Consider the following 18649-nt stretch of genomic DNA (forward strand, 5'->3'; position numbering starts at 1 on the left):
ATTTCGGTACCCAAAAAAATTCAGATGCTTATCTAAACTAAACTTCCTGAGGGTGAACTATCCCTAGTGCTAAGACACTTTGAAGGTCGATATGCACTTGAGCAGGAGACAGCACGCCAACTTGCCCTTAAAGGAGGGCCTACCTACGGAACTTCAGCTCTGTCTGCCTGGCTAAATTACCCAGTTAATTGTCTTGGCATTCATATTTACGTTCAAAAAAAAGGATAAGCAGAGATGACGTCAAATCACTACAGTGTTGCATTAAAACCTTTGTTTTAGGCAAATGGACTTCAGAAAACTTCTTTTGTCATGTAAAATGGGACCATATGCACATAACTTTGTAGAGTCATTTTGATGTTAGGTTTATTAATAAAATTTTGTTACTAAGCTGTTTACCATTTTAGGCTCCTAATATCTATGAGGGCATGTTAACAATACTCTGAAATCACTGAGAAGTATTTTCCTTTGGTTTGAAAACAAAATTCTAAATGTGTTTATGTCCATGCTTTATATTGTGTGTAGCATCTACTTCCTTTAACATGAAATTTTATGATCACCAAACCTTTTCCTCAGACAAATAATTATTACAACAGTGTGAGACTGCATTACTGAGCAGCGTTTAAAGAAAGTCCCAAGGTGAAATATTTCACTTTATTCTTAAAGTAATAAGACTATTACTACAAAAAGAAATAATTACCAAAATTACAGTGGTAACAACCCACCGTATCTTAAATTCCCCGTTTGGAGTTGGAGATTATTTTTTCCAGTTTCAATTCTGAAACTGAAAATTCTCCCACATAGCACTGCAAAACAGAAAGCTTTCACTGGCTTGGCATTTGATTTGGAGAGACAGAATGTAGCAGTTTCTGCCAGACTAACTGCTCAAAATCCCAACTAGTTTCTGAAAGTCTTCCTTTACATTTTCTTTACAACTAAGGAGTCATTATCCATGGTTCTCCTGGGCTTCTGGGCCATTTGTACAATAAAGTGAAGAGCAGTGGTAGGCAAAGTATCCATACGGCAACAGATTCGGTATACCCAGCAAACAAACTTTGCTTAACAGAGACCAAAGCAATTCTAGAGACCTTCAGTGTCTAATGCAGGGAGTAGGATGTCCAATACATGAGTCAGAAGGGAGATACACACACACACACACACAACTTCACAGCCTCAGAAGTTGTACAGCATTAGTTACCTTAGCTCTGCCTTCCTATCTCATGAAAAACAAGTAACCAGACACAAAGTCCAACAAAAATTGTCATCTGTGTTGCAAATAAAGTTAAGGAGGAAGGTGGGGGATTACAAAGTAATGTCATCCTATTTGCTCTCTGCTTACCGTAAAGTACACCAAGAATATTTAATATTTTTCCCTCATTTGACCTCCTAAATGGTTTAAATCTATTACCTTTCTATCTTGTCCGAAAGGCTTGGTAAGACACACAGGATGAGAGGTGAACCCAGCGATTAAATATGTTGAAAGGTTCCATGATAATTTAAAATCAATGATCTATTTGCCAGTGCAGCATCAAGACAGTCAGGAAGAAAGGAACAGGATGACATAAACCAAGAACTTTCTTGTACTTTCCCTTAAGGGTCAAGAATTAGCATTAGGCAGGAAAAATGTTAAAAATCACAAGACACAAAAGTTTTTGAGAGAATCATTTGAAGAAGTTGAAAAGATTCACTGAATTAGCTGAAATATGAAAAGAAAAGAAAGCCTGGAACAGGTCTGTTAGGCTTTCAACAGGTTAAAAGCCTGTCATAGTCAGGAGGTAGCTCTTAACATGACTCTGGCATGCAGGGAAGTTCTCTGTCTCTCCCCTGGCAAGCTCAATTCGAAGCAAAGTTTGTAAACATCCCGGGGGAGTGGGCAGAAAACGACACCGGGTTTCAGAAACATTTACAAGTGTTTTGCAGAAATGAAACTTCACTTAAAGAGCTCAGTTTCGCTCTCCCGGGTGGAGGATGGGTGTCGGTCTGCAAGTTCAGAGGCAGCCAGCCCGGAGAAGCCTTGCGGGGAGCAAAGCTGTGTGAGCAGCGCGGTGCCTGCCCCATGAGCATCCCCCGCATCCAGCACGGAGAGCGCACCGAGCTATTGCAAGTTGTGCAGAAGTGATGGCGCACAAACCCGAACAAATCCCCCTGCTGCAGGCTCTTATTTCACGGACGTGGAGCTTTGACGCCAGAGAAAGCTGTGGACAAACACGCGCTGCGGCTGTCGCGGTGAGATCAGCTTTTCCCGGCCTCCTGCTGACAACATTGCCACCTTCCGCAGCCGCCGGGAAGGACACGGACCTGCGGCCGGGGGGCTCGGGCAGCCTCCCACCGCCCCGGGAATCGCCGTGGAGACGCTGTTTAGAAAGGTGCTTTCCCACCGCTGACCTTTGTAACCACCCTGCTAACTCAGAATAATTTATGTTCGAAGCCTGTGATTGAATCTTTGCAGAGCGCAGCGCAGTCCCCAGAACTGGCGTGGTGCGGCGGAAGCGCACACACGGACGGGCGATGCGACAAAGGGAACGCGCTCCGCACCACACGTACAATATCCTAGTGAAGGCATCGCCAGCGTGACTGCTCGTGTCACTTCCAAAACAGCTGAGGAAAGTCTAAGCAGAAGTTAAAGGGAGGCAAATGTCGCTGTCTCCCTGCCCGGACCTGAGGGCATCTCATTCCAAACTCCAGCCCTTAAGCACTGGACTGCCGTTGTGCCCAGTTTCAGTGAAAGGGGCAACGAAACACATGCACTACCCTGGCTTCTACATACTTAAAATGTCAGTACATGCATTTTAGCATGAGTTTTAACTTATAATGTCAGTATATGCATTTTAACATTGATTTTAACGTATAACCTCATCATCTGATGCGGTTATACGTTAAAAGGTTGTATTTTGTCTTGCTAGCTTAAAGGGAAGTGTTTTCCTCCAAAACATCCACAGTTTATGTGTAGTTAATAAAGCAGTAGCATTATGATAGCAGTTAAAATACAGCTAATAACAAATCCAATATATTAACCAATACATTTAGTGCACATTCTGGATGGAAAATGGCTTTAGACATAGCCGAAGTACATCAATGGAGCTGTTAATGTGGGATAAATACTTTCCAAGAAAAGCTTCAAAAAAAAAAATCAACACGGCAACCCAAGTAATACTGTATTAAGAAAATGGGTGTTCAGACTTTAATGAGAGGGGCTTTGCATGCAAGATTATATGTATTTCCAAATTTCAGACCTCTTCTAGGAAGGCAGTCTTCAATATGTAAGGCTTTGCCAAAGAACAAGATTCATGATCAAAGGTTAAGAATACCAACCAATTAACTGGAACACACAGGAAAGGAATACTTTTACATGTAGTCTAATCTAAAAAATAAACAGACATAAAACTTTCTCCCTCCCCCCTCCAAAAAAGGTGTAATTTATATTTGGGTTGTGGAAATAACTTCTCCCCCTTGTTTTCTCCTCTAGCTGTGTTTAGGGTAGTTTCAGGGTAACCAGTAAACCTAATAGGATTCCATTCTTTCCTAAGTAAGCATCAGTCCTCGAAAATCAAGAAATTGCAGCTGTATCTGAAGTGACCTACAATAAAAGGCAATTCTCAAGACCTAGGTGGACTGTTCTAGAAGCTGATCATGTAGTATGTTGAAGTTCTTAAAATGGCTTTGCTTTCGAGTATAGTTAGAAAACAGGTCCCTGCTATACAGCAAGATTCAAAAGCAAACTCCTCAGGCCAAATACCTCCCAGCAAAATTAGACAATCACCTCATGCAGAACTCCTCAAACTGCAAACCACAGAAGGCTGAAAAAAAGACAAAGAAAATACTGGGCAACTTATTTGGTTTTGTGTGAGAGATGGAAAGTAAGAAATACTTGGGAATATAGTAAAGAACAGTCCTATATTGTATAAAATGTCTTCAAATAATTTGAAGAATGATTATTATACATATATACTGTAAATCTGTGCTCCTTTAAGCCTACAAACCCTGTAAGTTCCAGTGACAGCCCATATCAATAAAATTTATCTCTTCCTCAATCTGTACATTCACAATGCATAAAACAGTACCAGCCCTATTAAATTAATATTTATGACAAGCTCAGTGAACCAGAAGACAAGCAGTATTTGCTAAGGCACAAATGCAATGTACAAATCTCACATAGCTGCATTGCCTACGTTTCTCAAAAGTGAGCCTCAGCTCGGAGGAGAAATTTGTTTTTGGGAAACACAAAAGACAGACATGCTGTGCCATGCTGAGAAGATAAACGAAAACACAAATACAATCAATGTAATTTATGGTTTTATACTGAACTTTAAGTGTTCTCAAGTTCAGTGCTTTCAGTGTGTGCATGCAGCACTGTAAATATTCTGCCAGGTTTTTTTGGGAGTAGCTATGATCCTCAATGTCTGCCCCAACAATACCTCAGAGTACCTCACAATATTTCTTCACAGCCTCAGTTCACGTTTCAAGGGATTAGCTGGAGATGCTGACAGACTTGGGTTTGCACTAACAGACGTGCTGTGAACAGCAGCAGTATCAAGGTGGACATGCAGTCCTGTTTCTTACGACAGCCAAGGACCTTGAACTGACTGTGGACACTGCCTCCCAGGAAGACCACGCACAAGTCCACCATGGTGATCTGCTCAACAGCAAAGATGTGCTGCTTATTGACAAAAACAAAAAACCAAGACTTAGAAAAGGGGAAGATAACTGTCAAACCAAAAAATATCCACAGAAATGTTCACTAGGCTCCTTTATTTTTAACTCTTTCTGTACCAAGGAGATAGAAAATAGGTAATGTTGCAGAAGTCCAAAGAGGTTAAGGAAAGAGCAAAAATCCACCAAAACAAACAAAAAAACCCAATACACACAACAACCTACCCCCTTCCCACATACTGCCAAGTAATGATTTCTTTTTTTTTTGGAGCCACATCAGTGATTTGGCTTTCCAAACAAAAATCCCCCCAAAGGTAAAATTAGTGGTTGTACAGGAACTTCTAATGCTCTAAATATTGTTCCCGTACTTCTGATTGGAGAAACTTGGTGTTCCAGAAGGCTGTACTGGGGCAGTAACTGGAGAAGTACTTTTTCAAGACATCTCAGGACACTGTCAAAGAAGCCTAGCAGTCAGGGAGAAGTAATACATTGCAATCTGCAGAGTGAATGTTGACTCGGAAGACTTTTTGGAAGAGAAGCTTCATCAAACACACAAAATGCTACACTGAATGTTTCACAGCTGAACTGTTTCATATACCAAAGTACATTCTTCTGCCAAAAATACATAAAACCATGGGTATGTTTTCCACGAGCTTTTACTGAAAGAGAAGTAATCTGCCTGGTAGAAGTAACAGTAAAATTTGCTCTCCTCCTTGCGCTTCCGTGCTCCCCCCACCCAGGATAGCTGAGATATTTTAAATACTGTATTTTGGGTAGCAACATCCCAAATCTTTCAAATATTTGAAAGCAACATTTCCCTTTTGAAATACTTGCGGCTTTAATTACTATTTCTGCTAGGAGTACAGTAATTAACTGTTGCTTACCTACACTTAAATATGACATTCAGGAGAAGGAATCTGACATAGCATAGCTTGATATTATGGTGTATTGTAGGGAATGACCACACAGGATAATTTGGCAAACTCACACTTTATCCATCTCTTTGCCCACACAAAATTGCCCGAGGACACAAGCATCCTTAGCACAAAACCCCAGGTATATCCAGAAAATATCCAGTGTATTCAAACCCCAATCTAATCACACACAGAACTGCATAGAAAAATCTTACTCAAAATACACACCTACCATTACAGTACCAAATCACACCTGATAAATAAAGAGAATGGCACTTGTCCTGAAAATTGCCTCTCCACAGTAAGCTATGGAAATACATTTTATTTCACGAAGTGAAAGTGCTGAACAGCAATCCAACAAGCAGAAACCCTAATTTTTCAAAATGTAATTTTTTAAAAAAAAAGATTAGCTGATTACCAACAATCCTAAACATTTAAAGAAACCCATTCACAAAGTCAAAACTTGCTCTTCAGTGGTTAAACTACTGAAGGAATTTTGGCACATAGTCTTTTTACAAATTAAGTATTGTTTTACACGTCCCAAATCTGTTAGTCATAAACATTAGCAGAGGAATACAAATCACAACTTTTTAATAACCCTGCAGTAATTCTGAACTTGTTCATCTGAACTTATTTAGCCTGTTTTTCCTTCATGACTGGATAAAGCAGACTGCAGTGCCAGGTCTTGGCTCCATCAGTTGCTCATTAAACAAGATCTGGAATTTAGCATTGGATTGAATACACATGGGAACTCATGTGAAGCTGCTCGTATATCATTGATAGCTCTGTTGCTAACACAGAGTTTATCCAAGACGGTACATTTTTCGTTGACTTGAACAAAGCTGTTCACCATCCTCTGTTTTTGACGTCAGTGGACAACTACCCACTAACAGTATCTGTCACTACAAAATGCTTGGAATTTCCTCACTTATAAAAGCTGGAAAGTTTCAAGTACAGACCTTTCATTAAAAAACAAAACAAAACAAAACATTATTAGATTTTTCGGGATAAGATTATTTTGTGAATATTAGAAGACATTTTCATTCTCACCGAATATTTTTTCCAGCAGTTTTTTAGACACAAACAACATCACTGACTGTAAGGAATGGATGTTTAGAAACAATTTTCCTATTCTGTTGCTAAAAGCTGTGGACTCAAATGTATGCTAGTTCCTTAACAAGGAAGCACCACAGTGAGGTGCTTCAGATTTTTCCCATTAACTGGGCACCACAGTTATGCCAGTAGGATGTAAGTTGGATGGTGTCTATTATTTAGGAGAAATGTAGAAAAACACACCCCAAGCACAAACCAGGCTGTTCACATCCCCTGCCTCTTTTCTACAACTCCTTTATTCTTACAAGCCTGTATTGGAAAAAGTCATACAGGTGGAGACTCCCTCCAGAGCACAGAATGATCTCCTGAGAACAATACGCAGTGCTCTTGTCGGGTGAACTCTGTGCAGGCTGCGGGGGTGTGAGGCAGGAGCACAACAACTGACTGGATGTGCCCAGTTCAGACACACATCTGGTCAGGGAGACCAGAGGTATTCTACCCTGATGGAGGCTTCTGTGCTGGCAACAACGCATTTCAACCTTGATCTGAAAACCAAGCTGCTGCTTTGCAAACACGTTGCTCGCTTCTGACCCCTCTGATTTGGCCGAAAGCAAACAAACGTATCAACAAACCCCCGCACCTCATTGGTACAATACAGTGGAAATTCCCCTTTTTCAGCATGTCAAGATACCATCAGCTATTAGTCCCGAGACAGGCAGTCGTGTTTTAAAATCCAGTTTTAATCTACAGAACTCCATATCTACTATCTTGAGGCTCCCGTCTTCCTGTGTTTCCATTCTTTTCTCCATGGAAACCCCTTTTGTAGAGAGCAGGTTTTTCATCTGTGTTTTTCAGTAGTACTCATATTTTCTATATGGCATTTGTATAACGCATTTATCTGTGCCACACTTATAAAACTAAGCATGTCAGTCTCACTGTAAAAGTTTGATCATGTTACTGTGTTTATTAGATATAGCCCACATCCGAAATACCAGATATCTGTTGCTTCAGGTGGTTGTGGCAGATCACAGAAATTACATAAATGACTTATTCTCCTCTTGAAATGAAAGCTCTGTAATTCTGCATTTTTCCAATTATGTCACCCACCTATGAAGGAACACCACTATTCATTGATTAGACTACTAAGAAATCGTGTTGTTTTGATTTTCTACATGCAAAGTAGACAAACTCAAATAATATTAATTGCTTAATCTCTTCACTTCTAGACATATAAAACAGCATATACCTGAGCAGCTCTACAGATAAAATTTTCTCCCTTTCCATGAGAGGATGGACAAAAGAAAAATAATTTATTTTTTGAAAGGAAGAAGGAGAAAAATCCTAAGGAATACTATGTCAAGAAAAGAAAAAGCAAAAGAAACATTGAAGAAATGATATTAAAAGCTTGCTAGGGACCAATTTCAGTTCATAGAAAGTATGTGTATTTCTGTTCTCAACAGACAAATCACCTCTGAAGTGATTGCACTAGGAAAAATATATCTTAACAAAACAAAAAATAAATTCTCGCAAAAAACCTGCTGCTGGTTCAGCTGCTTCTGAAAGGAACTTTAATTTTCACAACTGCATGATCTCTGAGAAGCAATTCCAAGCAGATGATATGATCTGATCTTTGGCTCCAAGGCCATTCCCATATGTACTTTAGAAATAGTGCCCACACTGGCTTTACAGCTCTGAAGTTTTGTAGAATTTTATCTTCTGAGCCTTGTCCCTCTTATCAGGGTTCTCCTCTGCTATTGTTACATTCTTTCTTTGAAGATGTTAAGGCAGAGCCAACATCTTTCCAATGAGATGGATCTGACTGGTGATCTCCCTCCTCTCTCCCTTTTCCATCCATTTGAATATTTATATGTGTATATATAAGCGCCCAGATTTCATCAGAGCAAGATGGTGAACATTGATCAGTTGGACAAAACTGATCTATCAAGCATTCAAAGAAGCCGCCTCTCTGTGGAGTAACCAGAGAAACTGAATGAATGTAAAAGATGTTCTATACATGCCTTTCCTTAATTTGAGAAAATTTAGAGGGATTGAGATGCTTTACAGCAGGAGATCATTTCTGCATTTCATTAATATGTGAAGACTAGATCCTGCTTTCACATGATCTTTCTTGTGCTAAGAAGCTACTCTGTAAATGTTCTTAAATGCTTCCCTTGCCTGGTAAGAACAACAGTGAGAAAAGTCTCTATTTTCATCAAATGGAAGCCAAACACTCTTTAACATGAGCCACGCTAGCTCAAAACACCTATTTCACATTAGCTCCCTGTGTTGCTCCTCTTGTTTCTCACCCAGATGATGTAAGACAGTGTGTTAGGTAAGACAATGCAAAAATCACACTAACAAAACCATTTATCATAAATGTTGTTGTTGAGTCAACAAAACAGCCTACAGCATACCCAGGATAATTCTGAAGTAGAATACTACCTGAATCCACAAAACCAGATTGCTACTTGTACATAAATTTCTTCAGAACTTGCCTGCACATTTCTACAGCATGTTCCACCACTGGCCTACATTAAAGGCCTTCAGATACACGATTTCACCCCTGTACATCAGCTGATCTGCAGCAAAGTTTTGTATGAGTTGTTCTTCTTGGCAGTAAATAATTCAAAGTCTTTTAAAACTCCTTCACCGAGGAGAGACTAAATTTAGCATTATGCAAACAGAAATGAGAAGTCCACATTAAACACTTTCTCCAGGCACTGGAACACTCAAAGTAGAGTAATTATGACTCCCCGTGGTTTCACAGGTTAAGAGAAACTAAAGAAGAACTTTGAAGTTGCTTGTTGATGTCACAGATTTAAGTGTTTTATGCACTTGCCATACCAAGTTCCTAAAATAAACTGTCTCAGAGAAGTTGCATGGGGAATAACGGCTATCCAGCCAAGGATCTTGTTTTCTGCGGTGTTTTTAGGCAGTCTAAGAACAGAACAGAGTGGTTATGTCCCCTTTATGCTGCCCCTGCCCCCAGTAATTAGCACCACATGAACTTGCTAAACCAGAGGCTTCGTACCAGACATTCACATCCAATAGGTATGAATCGATCTCTGAGCCTGTCCAAATCAAACGTGATCTGTGGTTTATACTGCTATAGCCAACAACTCTATTAATATCACATACTTCTAGTAGTTTTATTTCAGAAATGCATGAAAAACATTTCAAAGTTGTTAAACTTACTGGCAAGGGAAAGAATTACAATCAGCACCATTTTCTTCAGGTCAATTTATCTTGAATATTAACTAGTAGGCATATCTATGAGCAGAATACAGGAGTATCTAAGGCAAACTGTCTATCCCCAACCCTCGCAGCGTCAGCAGTCAAATGAATCCTGGAATCTCTAAAAATACCAGTTCTTATTATTTTCTTTTAGGTGTGGTAAATTATTTCTATAATTTTTGCAATGAAACAAACAGAAAAAACCCAGGTAAGTTGAAGCCATAAAATCATCACCAGTGGAAGAGTGGAAGCCTTTGTTTCCACTCTCTCATGTCTTTGCAGGCAATCTTTACTTTTTGCTGGATATGTATTTCTGCAAAGTGAATAAAGACTTAGTAATCAATTTAATTAAACTCAGTAATAAACTTTTTTTTTTCCCAAGTGTTAAAAACACCTAATGATTCAGATTCAGTTTGTAAAAATATATGAGGTGTTCATTTAAAATCTTGATCCAAGAAGTTGCTCAGGTACTGCAAAGAAAACCAAAGGCAAGCCTACACAGGCAGGGGCAGGCAGGGCTGAGTTCTTTTGCCTGTTTTGTTCCCGGCTGGCCAGACAGAAACCAGCTCCAGCCCAAAACACACAGTCGTTTTCATGTGATGTGTCCAAGCTAATAGGGCTTATTTAGATACAGCACTGCAATAATACTTCTATATAGCCACAAGATCAGAGCAGGCTCCTGTCAGATGTCTGTGGCCAGGCAGCTGAGCTCTGTCCTCCACCACACATGCTGGTTTGAAAGCATTAATCTTTTTATGGGGGTTGCTTTCCCTATAGCAAGTGACAATTCTCACATCAAATCCCTTGCTTTCAAGATTGTAAATATGTACCTTAAGACACTGGACCCGAAGAAAATATCTAGTTACAAAGGAATCTGGGTTCAGTCCTGGTAATTCTTGCCCTGACACAAAGCTCCTCTGATATCCAGTGGGATCATACTCATGAGCAATGTCCAGTGGTAAGATTCTTACAACCAGACCCCTGTCAATATTTTATTTTTGAAATTAAATTGCTTATACTGCAGTGCTGAAGTTTCATGGGATTCTCTATGCAAACAAATACCAACAAGCATATCAGCACTTCTCTAAACACTGCTTCCTAAAGTACTTAATGCAAGTCTACTGCTGGAGATGCTTCACATACCAAGTTATGCACTGAGTTCACAGCACATACAAGTATAGCTACAAAATCAAAGTCGAATTTTACAAAGGCTCAAAAATTAGGTGTTCAATTTTTGACATGAATAATCACCTCCAGAAGCCAGCAGCCTGTGCGTGTACATCTTGCTTACTTGGTTGCCTGGTCAGAGAGCAACACGCAAAGTCACAGTGTAATTCTGAGGTTTTATTTCAAAGGTAACAGGAAATTTTGCTCTCAGGACACTACAGCACCAGAAGCAAGCCACTTACAAAATACCCTATCTCATCCCATTCTGTCTCGCCATACAACTGTCTCAAAATACAGGACAATGTGCAGTGTGTTATGTATCCCAAAACCACACGGGTAATTCAAGGATTGCCTCCCCTTGCATCTAGTTTTATTTTGGTCCCTTTTGCTCCTGATTGCTACTAATAAGATGCATAAGATGTTAATCAGATACATAAATATGTTTATTTCACCATGTCAGGATTAGATTTATTTAACTTGTTTTTTCACTAGTCACACATTTGAATTGACAGACAAACGTTTCAACAGAAACAGCATTCGTTTTTAACAACAGAAGTACAAATTCAGTGCAGAGTAACAAGAGCTGTGTTTCAGCATTCAGAGCTCTCAAGTAAGACTTTAAGAGAATAGAAAGTTGGAATAGTGATAGAGGAAACTTCCACTAAGCATACAAGTCCAATTTCCAATTAATGTAAACTAAAAGTGCCAAATTATAATCTAAAACAAAAACATCCCTCATTCTCTCCCCTCCCTGCCTCCAGTAGTTCAACAGCATCCAGCCCAATTTCTTTTGAAGCTGGTTGAGTAAACAAAGAGACAACTGACATTAAGATAATTTCAAAAAGATAGAAAATAAAATAGGACTAGAGATTAAGTATAATGCAGTTTTGCTATAATTAGTTGATGTATTTATGAAGTGCCTTGAGAGACATATAGGTAATGAAAGCAACTGTGACAATACCGATGTACCCTCTGTCCAAACATTATGGTTTCATGAAATAACCTTTTGCCTACATAAAAAGCACATCCTACTAATAAACAAACAAACAAACAAATAAATATATATATATTAAAAACAGCAAATAAAAGGCAGAATTTCTGGGAAGACAGACAGCTTGCTAGGAAGCTTTCTTAAGAAATCTCAGTTTATATACATACAGGAATGAGCTTTGTGTCCAGAACATCTTAAAATTTAAACAAATGAGAAGACTACACTAGTACAGTTGCAGATGCCTGTAGTCTGGGAAGGATCATATAAATGCAGATTTACATCTTCCCAGAGCAGACATGAAACAAGCTGCAGCAGTCTGAGACTTACACATGCTAAGCATTCTACAGTAACAGCTCAGGAAGAGAAAAAAGGAGGAAAAAAAGAGAAAAGTTGAATTGCACCCTAATTAAAACAATTTTTCTAGTTTGAAGACAAAAATCTTCACGTAGGTTAAGGTCTACACAGAAGGATACAGCTGCCTAAATGCAAAACCTCATGGTTTAAAAACAACAGAGGAAACCTGAAGAGAAAAACAGAACAAAGTTTGTAGGGGAGAGAAACAAGAAGAAAACAGGCAAACAAAACCAAATGTAAAGCATGAAGAAAAGCTTGTGAAGGAGAAGATGAATGAGAACAAAAAAAAAAGGCAGTGAATCAGAATCATATCACAACAGGACTTAATTATTGTAAAATTTCATTTTCCCTTTGCTACCAATCTATTTACATCTAAGCTATCAATAGCTGTATCAGTAGCCATAATAGGCACCAATACCAAATAAAATATCTTCCCATAGTTTTTGAATTGCTTCCAAAAAGAGTTAAAAACATTTCAGAAGCAAAAGATTACAAATTGGGGAACTCAGAAAAGATCTGCAGCCATCAATGAAGATAAAAACCAGACACAGACCTTTGCAAAACAGGAAAAAGTATTTTGCAAAAGATATGGTCAAACACGAGAGGCAGCTGGAGGCTAAAACTCAGGTAATGAATGCTGAAATACATTAGAAAAGTATTTCCTCTTTTATAATGTGGGTGGATGGTAGTGAAGAGAGAAGTAATATTCCCACTTCAAAGTTCCCCTAAATTTTTATGAAGGGTAGTCCTTCCAACCTACAGCCACTACCAACCAGCTGCTTTACTAGAAATCTCATAATTTTTTGCTACCCCTTAAAATTCAGGTAAATAAACCAATTCAGAAAATAATCACAAGTGTAGACCAAACATTTTGAAGAGTTCCATAAAGGGTTGTGCTGAAGAGGAACTCAGGGAACTGAAGACTGATTGCTATACAGTTAATAGAGACTTTTCCACTGAAATATTATACCCATGCTCACAACAACAGATGAACATTCCTGAACTACTTTGCTACCAGAAAGTATGCACTTTATTGGCCTTATCATTGATAAGACATTGCTCAGGCCTTTCTAGTGCTCTAAACATGAAAATATTAAGTGAAAACACAACTGAAGCCCTGAGCAACACTAGAGGCATCATGATACACATATAGTTGTTATCTGAGCTGCCTTGAAGGTATCTGTCAAAGTCTCTCGAGCTGCCAGAGACAGATGACCACAAGAATGCCCTGCTCTCCCATTACCCTCCAAGGTTTTTCCTACAACCTTGCAGCCAGCACTCTACTGACCCCACTTTGTTCTGCACTGTTACAGCAAGTGTGACCCCTTCTTCTTACTCACCATGGAGGATAGATGTGGATGACATCCTGTGGTCTGCTCTTCAGGTGAGCTGCTGTCTCTCTTGTGAAGAGGACTTTGAGTATTGGTTCCTCTGCATTGATGAGAGCATCCTTGGATGAAAGCGTCGCAGGAGACTGTTCCAGCTGCTGGCAGATGGCAACTTGTATTGTGCACTCCTCAAATATTTCTAAGATCTTCACAATTAAAACACCAGATTTATCTGAAAAGAAAGAACAAACATGCAGAATCTGGATGAGGAGAAAGAAAGACATTCTGGCACTCTAAAGATGTGCATCCCTCTGTGCTCTGCACATCTGTCTGACCATGATAAATCCATGTATGAGTAGAATACACAGCCTTATCAAAACACCTACCTTAAGCTTCTGCAGTAATTTTTGTTTTCTCTATAGATACTATTAATTGTAAAGAAAAAGTCCCACCTGCACTTCTTCCAAACCCTCACCCACCACACCTGAGCTTTTAAATCTTGCAACTCATTGACTTTTTTCAGTCTTTTTTATTAGATACTGCAAAAAAATGCGTTTATTTAAAAAACAGAATAATCAAAAACTGTGTTAAAAATGTTTAAAGTGTGTTAAAAGTGAAGTTGTGTTTGCCCTCCTTGACCTTTCTCAAAGCAGCAGCTGACAGGAACCAAGTTAGAAGAGTACAAGGCATCTAAAAGCTGATGATTCACATTGAGGGACAAATGTGGAGAAAGATGCACTGCCTAAAAATAATTATTGCAAAACTGATCATCCATTTTATCAGTAGACAGGGTAGTCAGAAGGCTCTCTTGTTTTAAAGCAACATGAACAGATACAAACATGTACACAGACAGATTCTTAGCATTTTCACCTCTGCTAAACAAGTAATTTCACTGCAATGAAATTACTCCTAGGTCTCTTTGCACTCGGCACGGGGCAAGAACTATTCAGACAGACCTTGGTCTGAGCTGTAAGATTATGTAAGATTTATTCTCATTCTCACCTAGCCTTACTCAGATCTGCACTCTGGTCACTGAGGGGAGAATGGCTGTTACCCTGCTGAATGCTACAAGCGTTTAGTGGAGCAGAAAAGGGTCCCAGAGGACAAGGGCAGCAGAGCCCCAGTTCTACCCCTTTTGATTTACAAGTTGCATTAGGAAAAACACAACATCCCATGAAAAACAGCTGATTTAAATTATTGTCTTCCCACAGCAAAGAAGAAACAGGGGAGGAACAGTGAATGTGATACTGGAACTTAACAGCAGAGCTGTACTAGTTATTTGTTTGTTTATTTTAAGGCTCATTTCACAACTGTGAATGTTTTTCCTCTGGAAAATAAATCAAAATATTTTAGTTTGAGTTTATGAGAAACTTCAAAAAAAAATTAACCCAATCTTCAAGAAACCCAAACCAAAGAAACCAGGCCCTAAAACCTTTCAAATTTATTCAATTAAGTTGAATTCTACAAAAATAAAAAAATTCTGTCCCTGTCTTTATTAAATTTCATACTGAAACTGAAATAAAGCAATTTGGAAATATAAAACTAAATTGTTCTCAAAACCACTTTCATGTGAACTCATTTTTCATCACATGCAGCATGCTTCTGCAAAGCATTCTGCTTCCCCTGAACTGGTATTTTCCAGCTGTATAAAGGGTTCCACCAGACAGTCTGACACAAGATGTACATAAGCCATTTCAGTCCAAGCCATTACAGCTTGACCTCCTTTTCCAGATCTGAGAAGCAGGAAAATCAGTCCTTTCTGCCAAGAACTTTGAAACTGATTGATGGAGAGAGATGGTTGTCCCTGCTGCTGCTCCTCACTGCTGTCACCTTCTCAGAGAAAACTGTAACATCACGGTGCCACTGCTGATACTCACTACGCTGTGATAATGTTTGCTTATGTGAAAATTCTGACAAGGGTGAGCACTGACTAGTTTTCTATGCCTGAAGGGAAGGGCTTAGAATATTCACACTCGAATTCTGTTTTGCCTGACTAGCTGCAGTTGTGGTACTCTGTCAACCCCAAGTCATTTGGCACGCATAAACAAATTCTGCTAACCACAAAAATTCTCATCCTTTAAAGTAACTAAGCATTTACCTCTTCCCTCTAGACATACAGCACAATTTGCATTTACATCCACTTTCAAAACAAAGCACAAAAAATCTGTTTCAATTTTCAAACGCACCAACAGTTTATTAAAAAAAGTATTAAGAGAGCTTGTGAGAGAAACTGCTCATCACTTCTGAACTACGCATTTCTTACGTGCAGAATTTTATGACAATTCTTACTAGTCAGCAGCTTATATGTTACTCATCTGATACAGAAGGCTGAAGACAATGAATGACAGCCTAGTAACATCTCTCTTTTAAATACCTCTGACTGTAAAAGAGTTAAAAATACTAGGTAAATCAAGAACTGTATCTGTATGAGAGTTCATAAAAGACATTGGAGTAAAAAATATCCCACCAAGACACTAGTCTCTCTTGCAAGCCTAAAGTTGGTGGAAACACTGGGAGCTGATACTAAATGAAGCAGAATGCTTCTACACTAAAAGCATCTCAATTTCGACAAGTAGCCAAGTCTCACACTTGGCACACATGCACATTCTACAGAACCACAATCTATTTGTTTATTTAGATGCACAGAGATAGTTTAGTTTAATTACTCTGAAATTATTATTACTGTTGATGATAGCGTTCTCTTGAACAACATGGAAAAGCACTTTGGATTGCTGGCACATGATGAAACACCAAAGTTCAGAATGTAGCTTCGGTTTTAATACATTTGGCTCTTGCATTGTTATGTCAATCAAAAATAAATCAAACATACGTGGCTGCACACTGAAGGGCAAATTTGTGGGTGAAGAGACAGGTTGGATCACTGCACATTCTACGGTTTCCAGAGTTTACTTGTTTGTTCATCCATGTGAAAAGCTCACTTTAGGGTTTTGCAGTGTTCTCCTTTACCCTCTGATAACTTACATAAATTCCCAATTGCTTGCTGAAGTTATTATTCACTTACTTTCATTTGCAAAGCAGAAATACAGCCCAAGGAATTCAAGGAGATGTGCATGCTTCATGGCAATACCATCTTAAATAAAGAAGAATACCGTACAATTGTATGCATTTTAAAAGGTGCAACCAATAACTGTGCTGCAATTGTGCCCATTCCTACACTGCAAATTTCTTAATTTCCCATTCTACTTTCCAGAATACTCATGGATTTCTTCAGGGTTAGCTTCTAGGAAAATTAATGACCTAATTCAGCTAACTGCAAAGCCACTTCAGTTTACTTACTTCAAGGTAACCTTTATTCTCCCACTGAAAGACAAGTACACATGCATACTTGCTGAGAGTGAGCATACAGCCTGGATGCATTCAGAAATCTTCCATGAAGCAGCAATCAGCAATTTGAGGACTGCTTAACAAAGCTCTTACAGAATCATAGAAGATCTCGAGTTGAAAGGGACTCATAAGGATCCTCAAGTCCAACTTCCTGCTCCTCACAGGATCACCTAACACTAAATCATACAACAAATGTTCCTTAAAATGACAGGTTTAGTGCTGTGGGAACCCTGTTCCAGTGATGGACCATGCTTTCAGTGAAGGACCTTCTCCAAATATTCAATGTGGTTCCAGATGCCTCTGCAAAGTGAAATGCTTGAGGGAGATAAAGATGGACTCCCAGCTCAGCCTGATCAGTGTGAGACACAGGGGTATTTCTCAGCAAAGCCCTAGGTGCTCTGAGCTCAGGTGACAGAGGACTAGGACTGCTGCAGCTCACTGGTCCTGGATCACAGCCTCACATGGACAGCTGCCCCTTCCAGCATCTCTCCACAGCCTTCACAGAGTCAGCTGGAAAGTCAGAAAACATCCACTGACACAGGATCAAGGATCATTTGAAATATCTGGCCCTATGAGTATAAACAGAGGGTTTATTCATCCCAGGGGCATGAAGTGTAATTCAATCACTGATACACAAGGCTTAAGGTGCCACAAAAAAAAGCCAGAAAGGCACTGATAAAATCTGGCTGAGTATGAATTTTGCAGAGGTATTTGAGATGTGCAATATGTGCCCTCTAAAGAATACCGTCTGAAAGAAGGGGATCAGGCATCAAGGCCTGTAATGCTCCCTCACTTCTCACAGAATTTTCCATAGGAAGAGGAATCTTCACAGAGACACGCAGTAACATGCTGGCTTCTACTGAATCAACATATTGGTCACAGAAATGACAGTGTACAAGAAAAATCATGTACCGGTTAGGAGCTAGATTAGTTACGTCACCCTTTGCAGAACACCACAGTGATAAATGCCACCCTCTGAAAAGCAACAGACAGCAATCATCACTAGATGGACCATGATCAAACAAATTAGTTCCTCCACGTTTTGCAAGTGGTCCAGAAGGAGTGAAATCTATGAGAGAGACTGACTGGTGGGAGGAACGAGCCATTTAAGCCCTGCCATTTAAGCATCATTGGTGAAGCCTTGCTGTGATTGGCAAGAACCTCCCTCACCTCCCAGACAAGAAACAAGAAGCTCTGACAAGGACAAAGAAATCCTGATCCAAACCTCGGCAAATGGAACATCAACCTCTCACTGCTACTATTAGCAGAACCTTTGGAATCACAGGGAAAGGTCTTTTTGGCAACAGTAGTAATGGAACAAACCTGACAATGACCTTGGGCATAATTTCCAAAAAGCCTGATGATCCATAATTGTGTGATCAAAACAGGTCTATTTTGTATGCATGGGTTCAGAAAAACAACCAGTAACTTTTTGGTAGGAGAAAAACAACCAGTAACTTTTTGGTAGGAGAAAAACTTACTTAGAACTACTAAGAACACAGAGAGTAATTCTGGTTTAGAAAGTCCCTGAGTCAGAGATCTGTTGGAGGTATTTGGGAGAGCACTTTGGGAAAATACTATCAAGTGTTAGCCACGTAACCATTTTTTCTAGGCAT

At 39.3% G+C, this 18649-nt stretch overlaps 1 protein-coding gene across 2 annotated transcripts in view; it reads right to left on the reverse strand.

Moving 5' to 3' along the window:
• Positions 1 to 18649, reverse strand: part of SPIDR (scaffold protein involved in DNA repair) — a 195419-nt gene that overhangs the window by 107120 nt on the left and 69650 nt on the right. For both annotated transcript variants that reach the window (XM_066181678.1, XM_066181668.1), the window contains exon 8: positions 13701 to 13920. In XM_066181678.1, the coding sequence (XP_066037775.1) occupies positions 13701 to 13920 (220 nt within the window). The remainder of the gene's footprint in view (positions 1 to 13700; positions 13921 to 18649) is intronic.

Source organism: Chamaea fasciata, unplaced genomic scaffold, assembly GCF_029207755.1.
Source record: "Chamaea fasciata isolate MVZ Bird 193981 ecotype frontalis unplaced genomic scaffold, bChaFas1.0.hap1 SCAF_1, whole genome shotgun sequence".
NCBI lineage: Eukaryota > Metazoa > Chordata > Aves > Passeriformes > Sylviidae > Chamaea > Chamaea fasciata.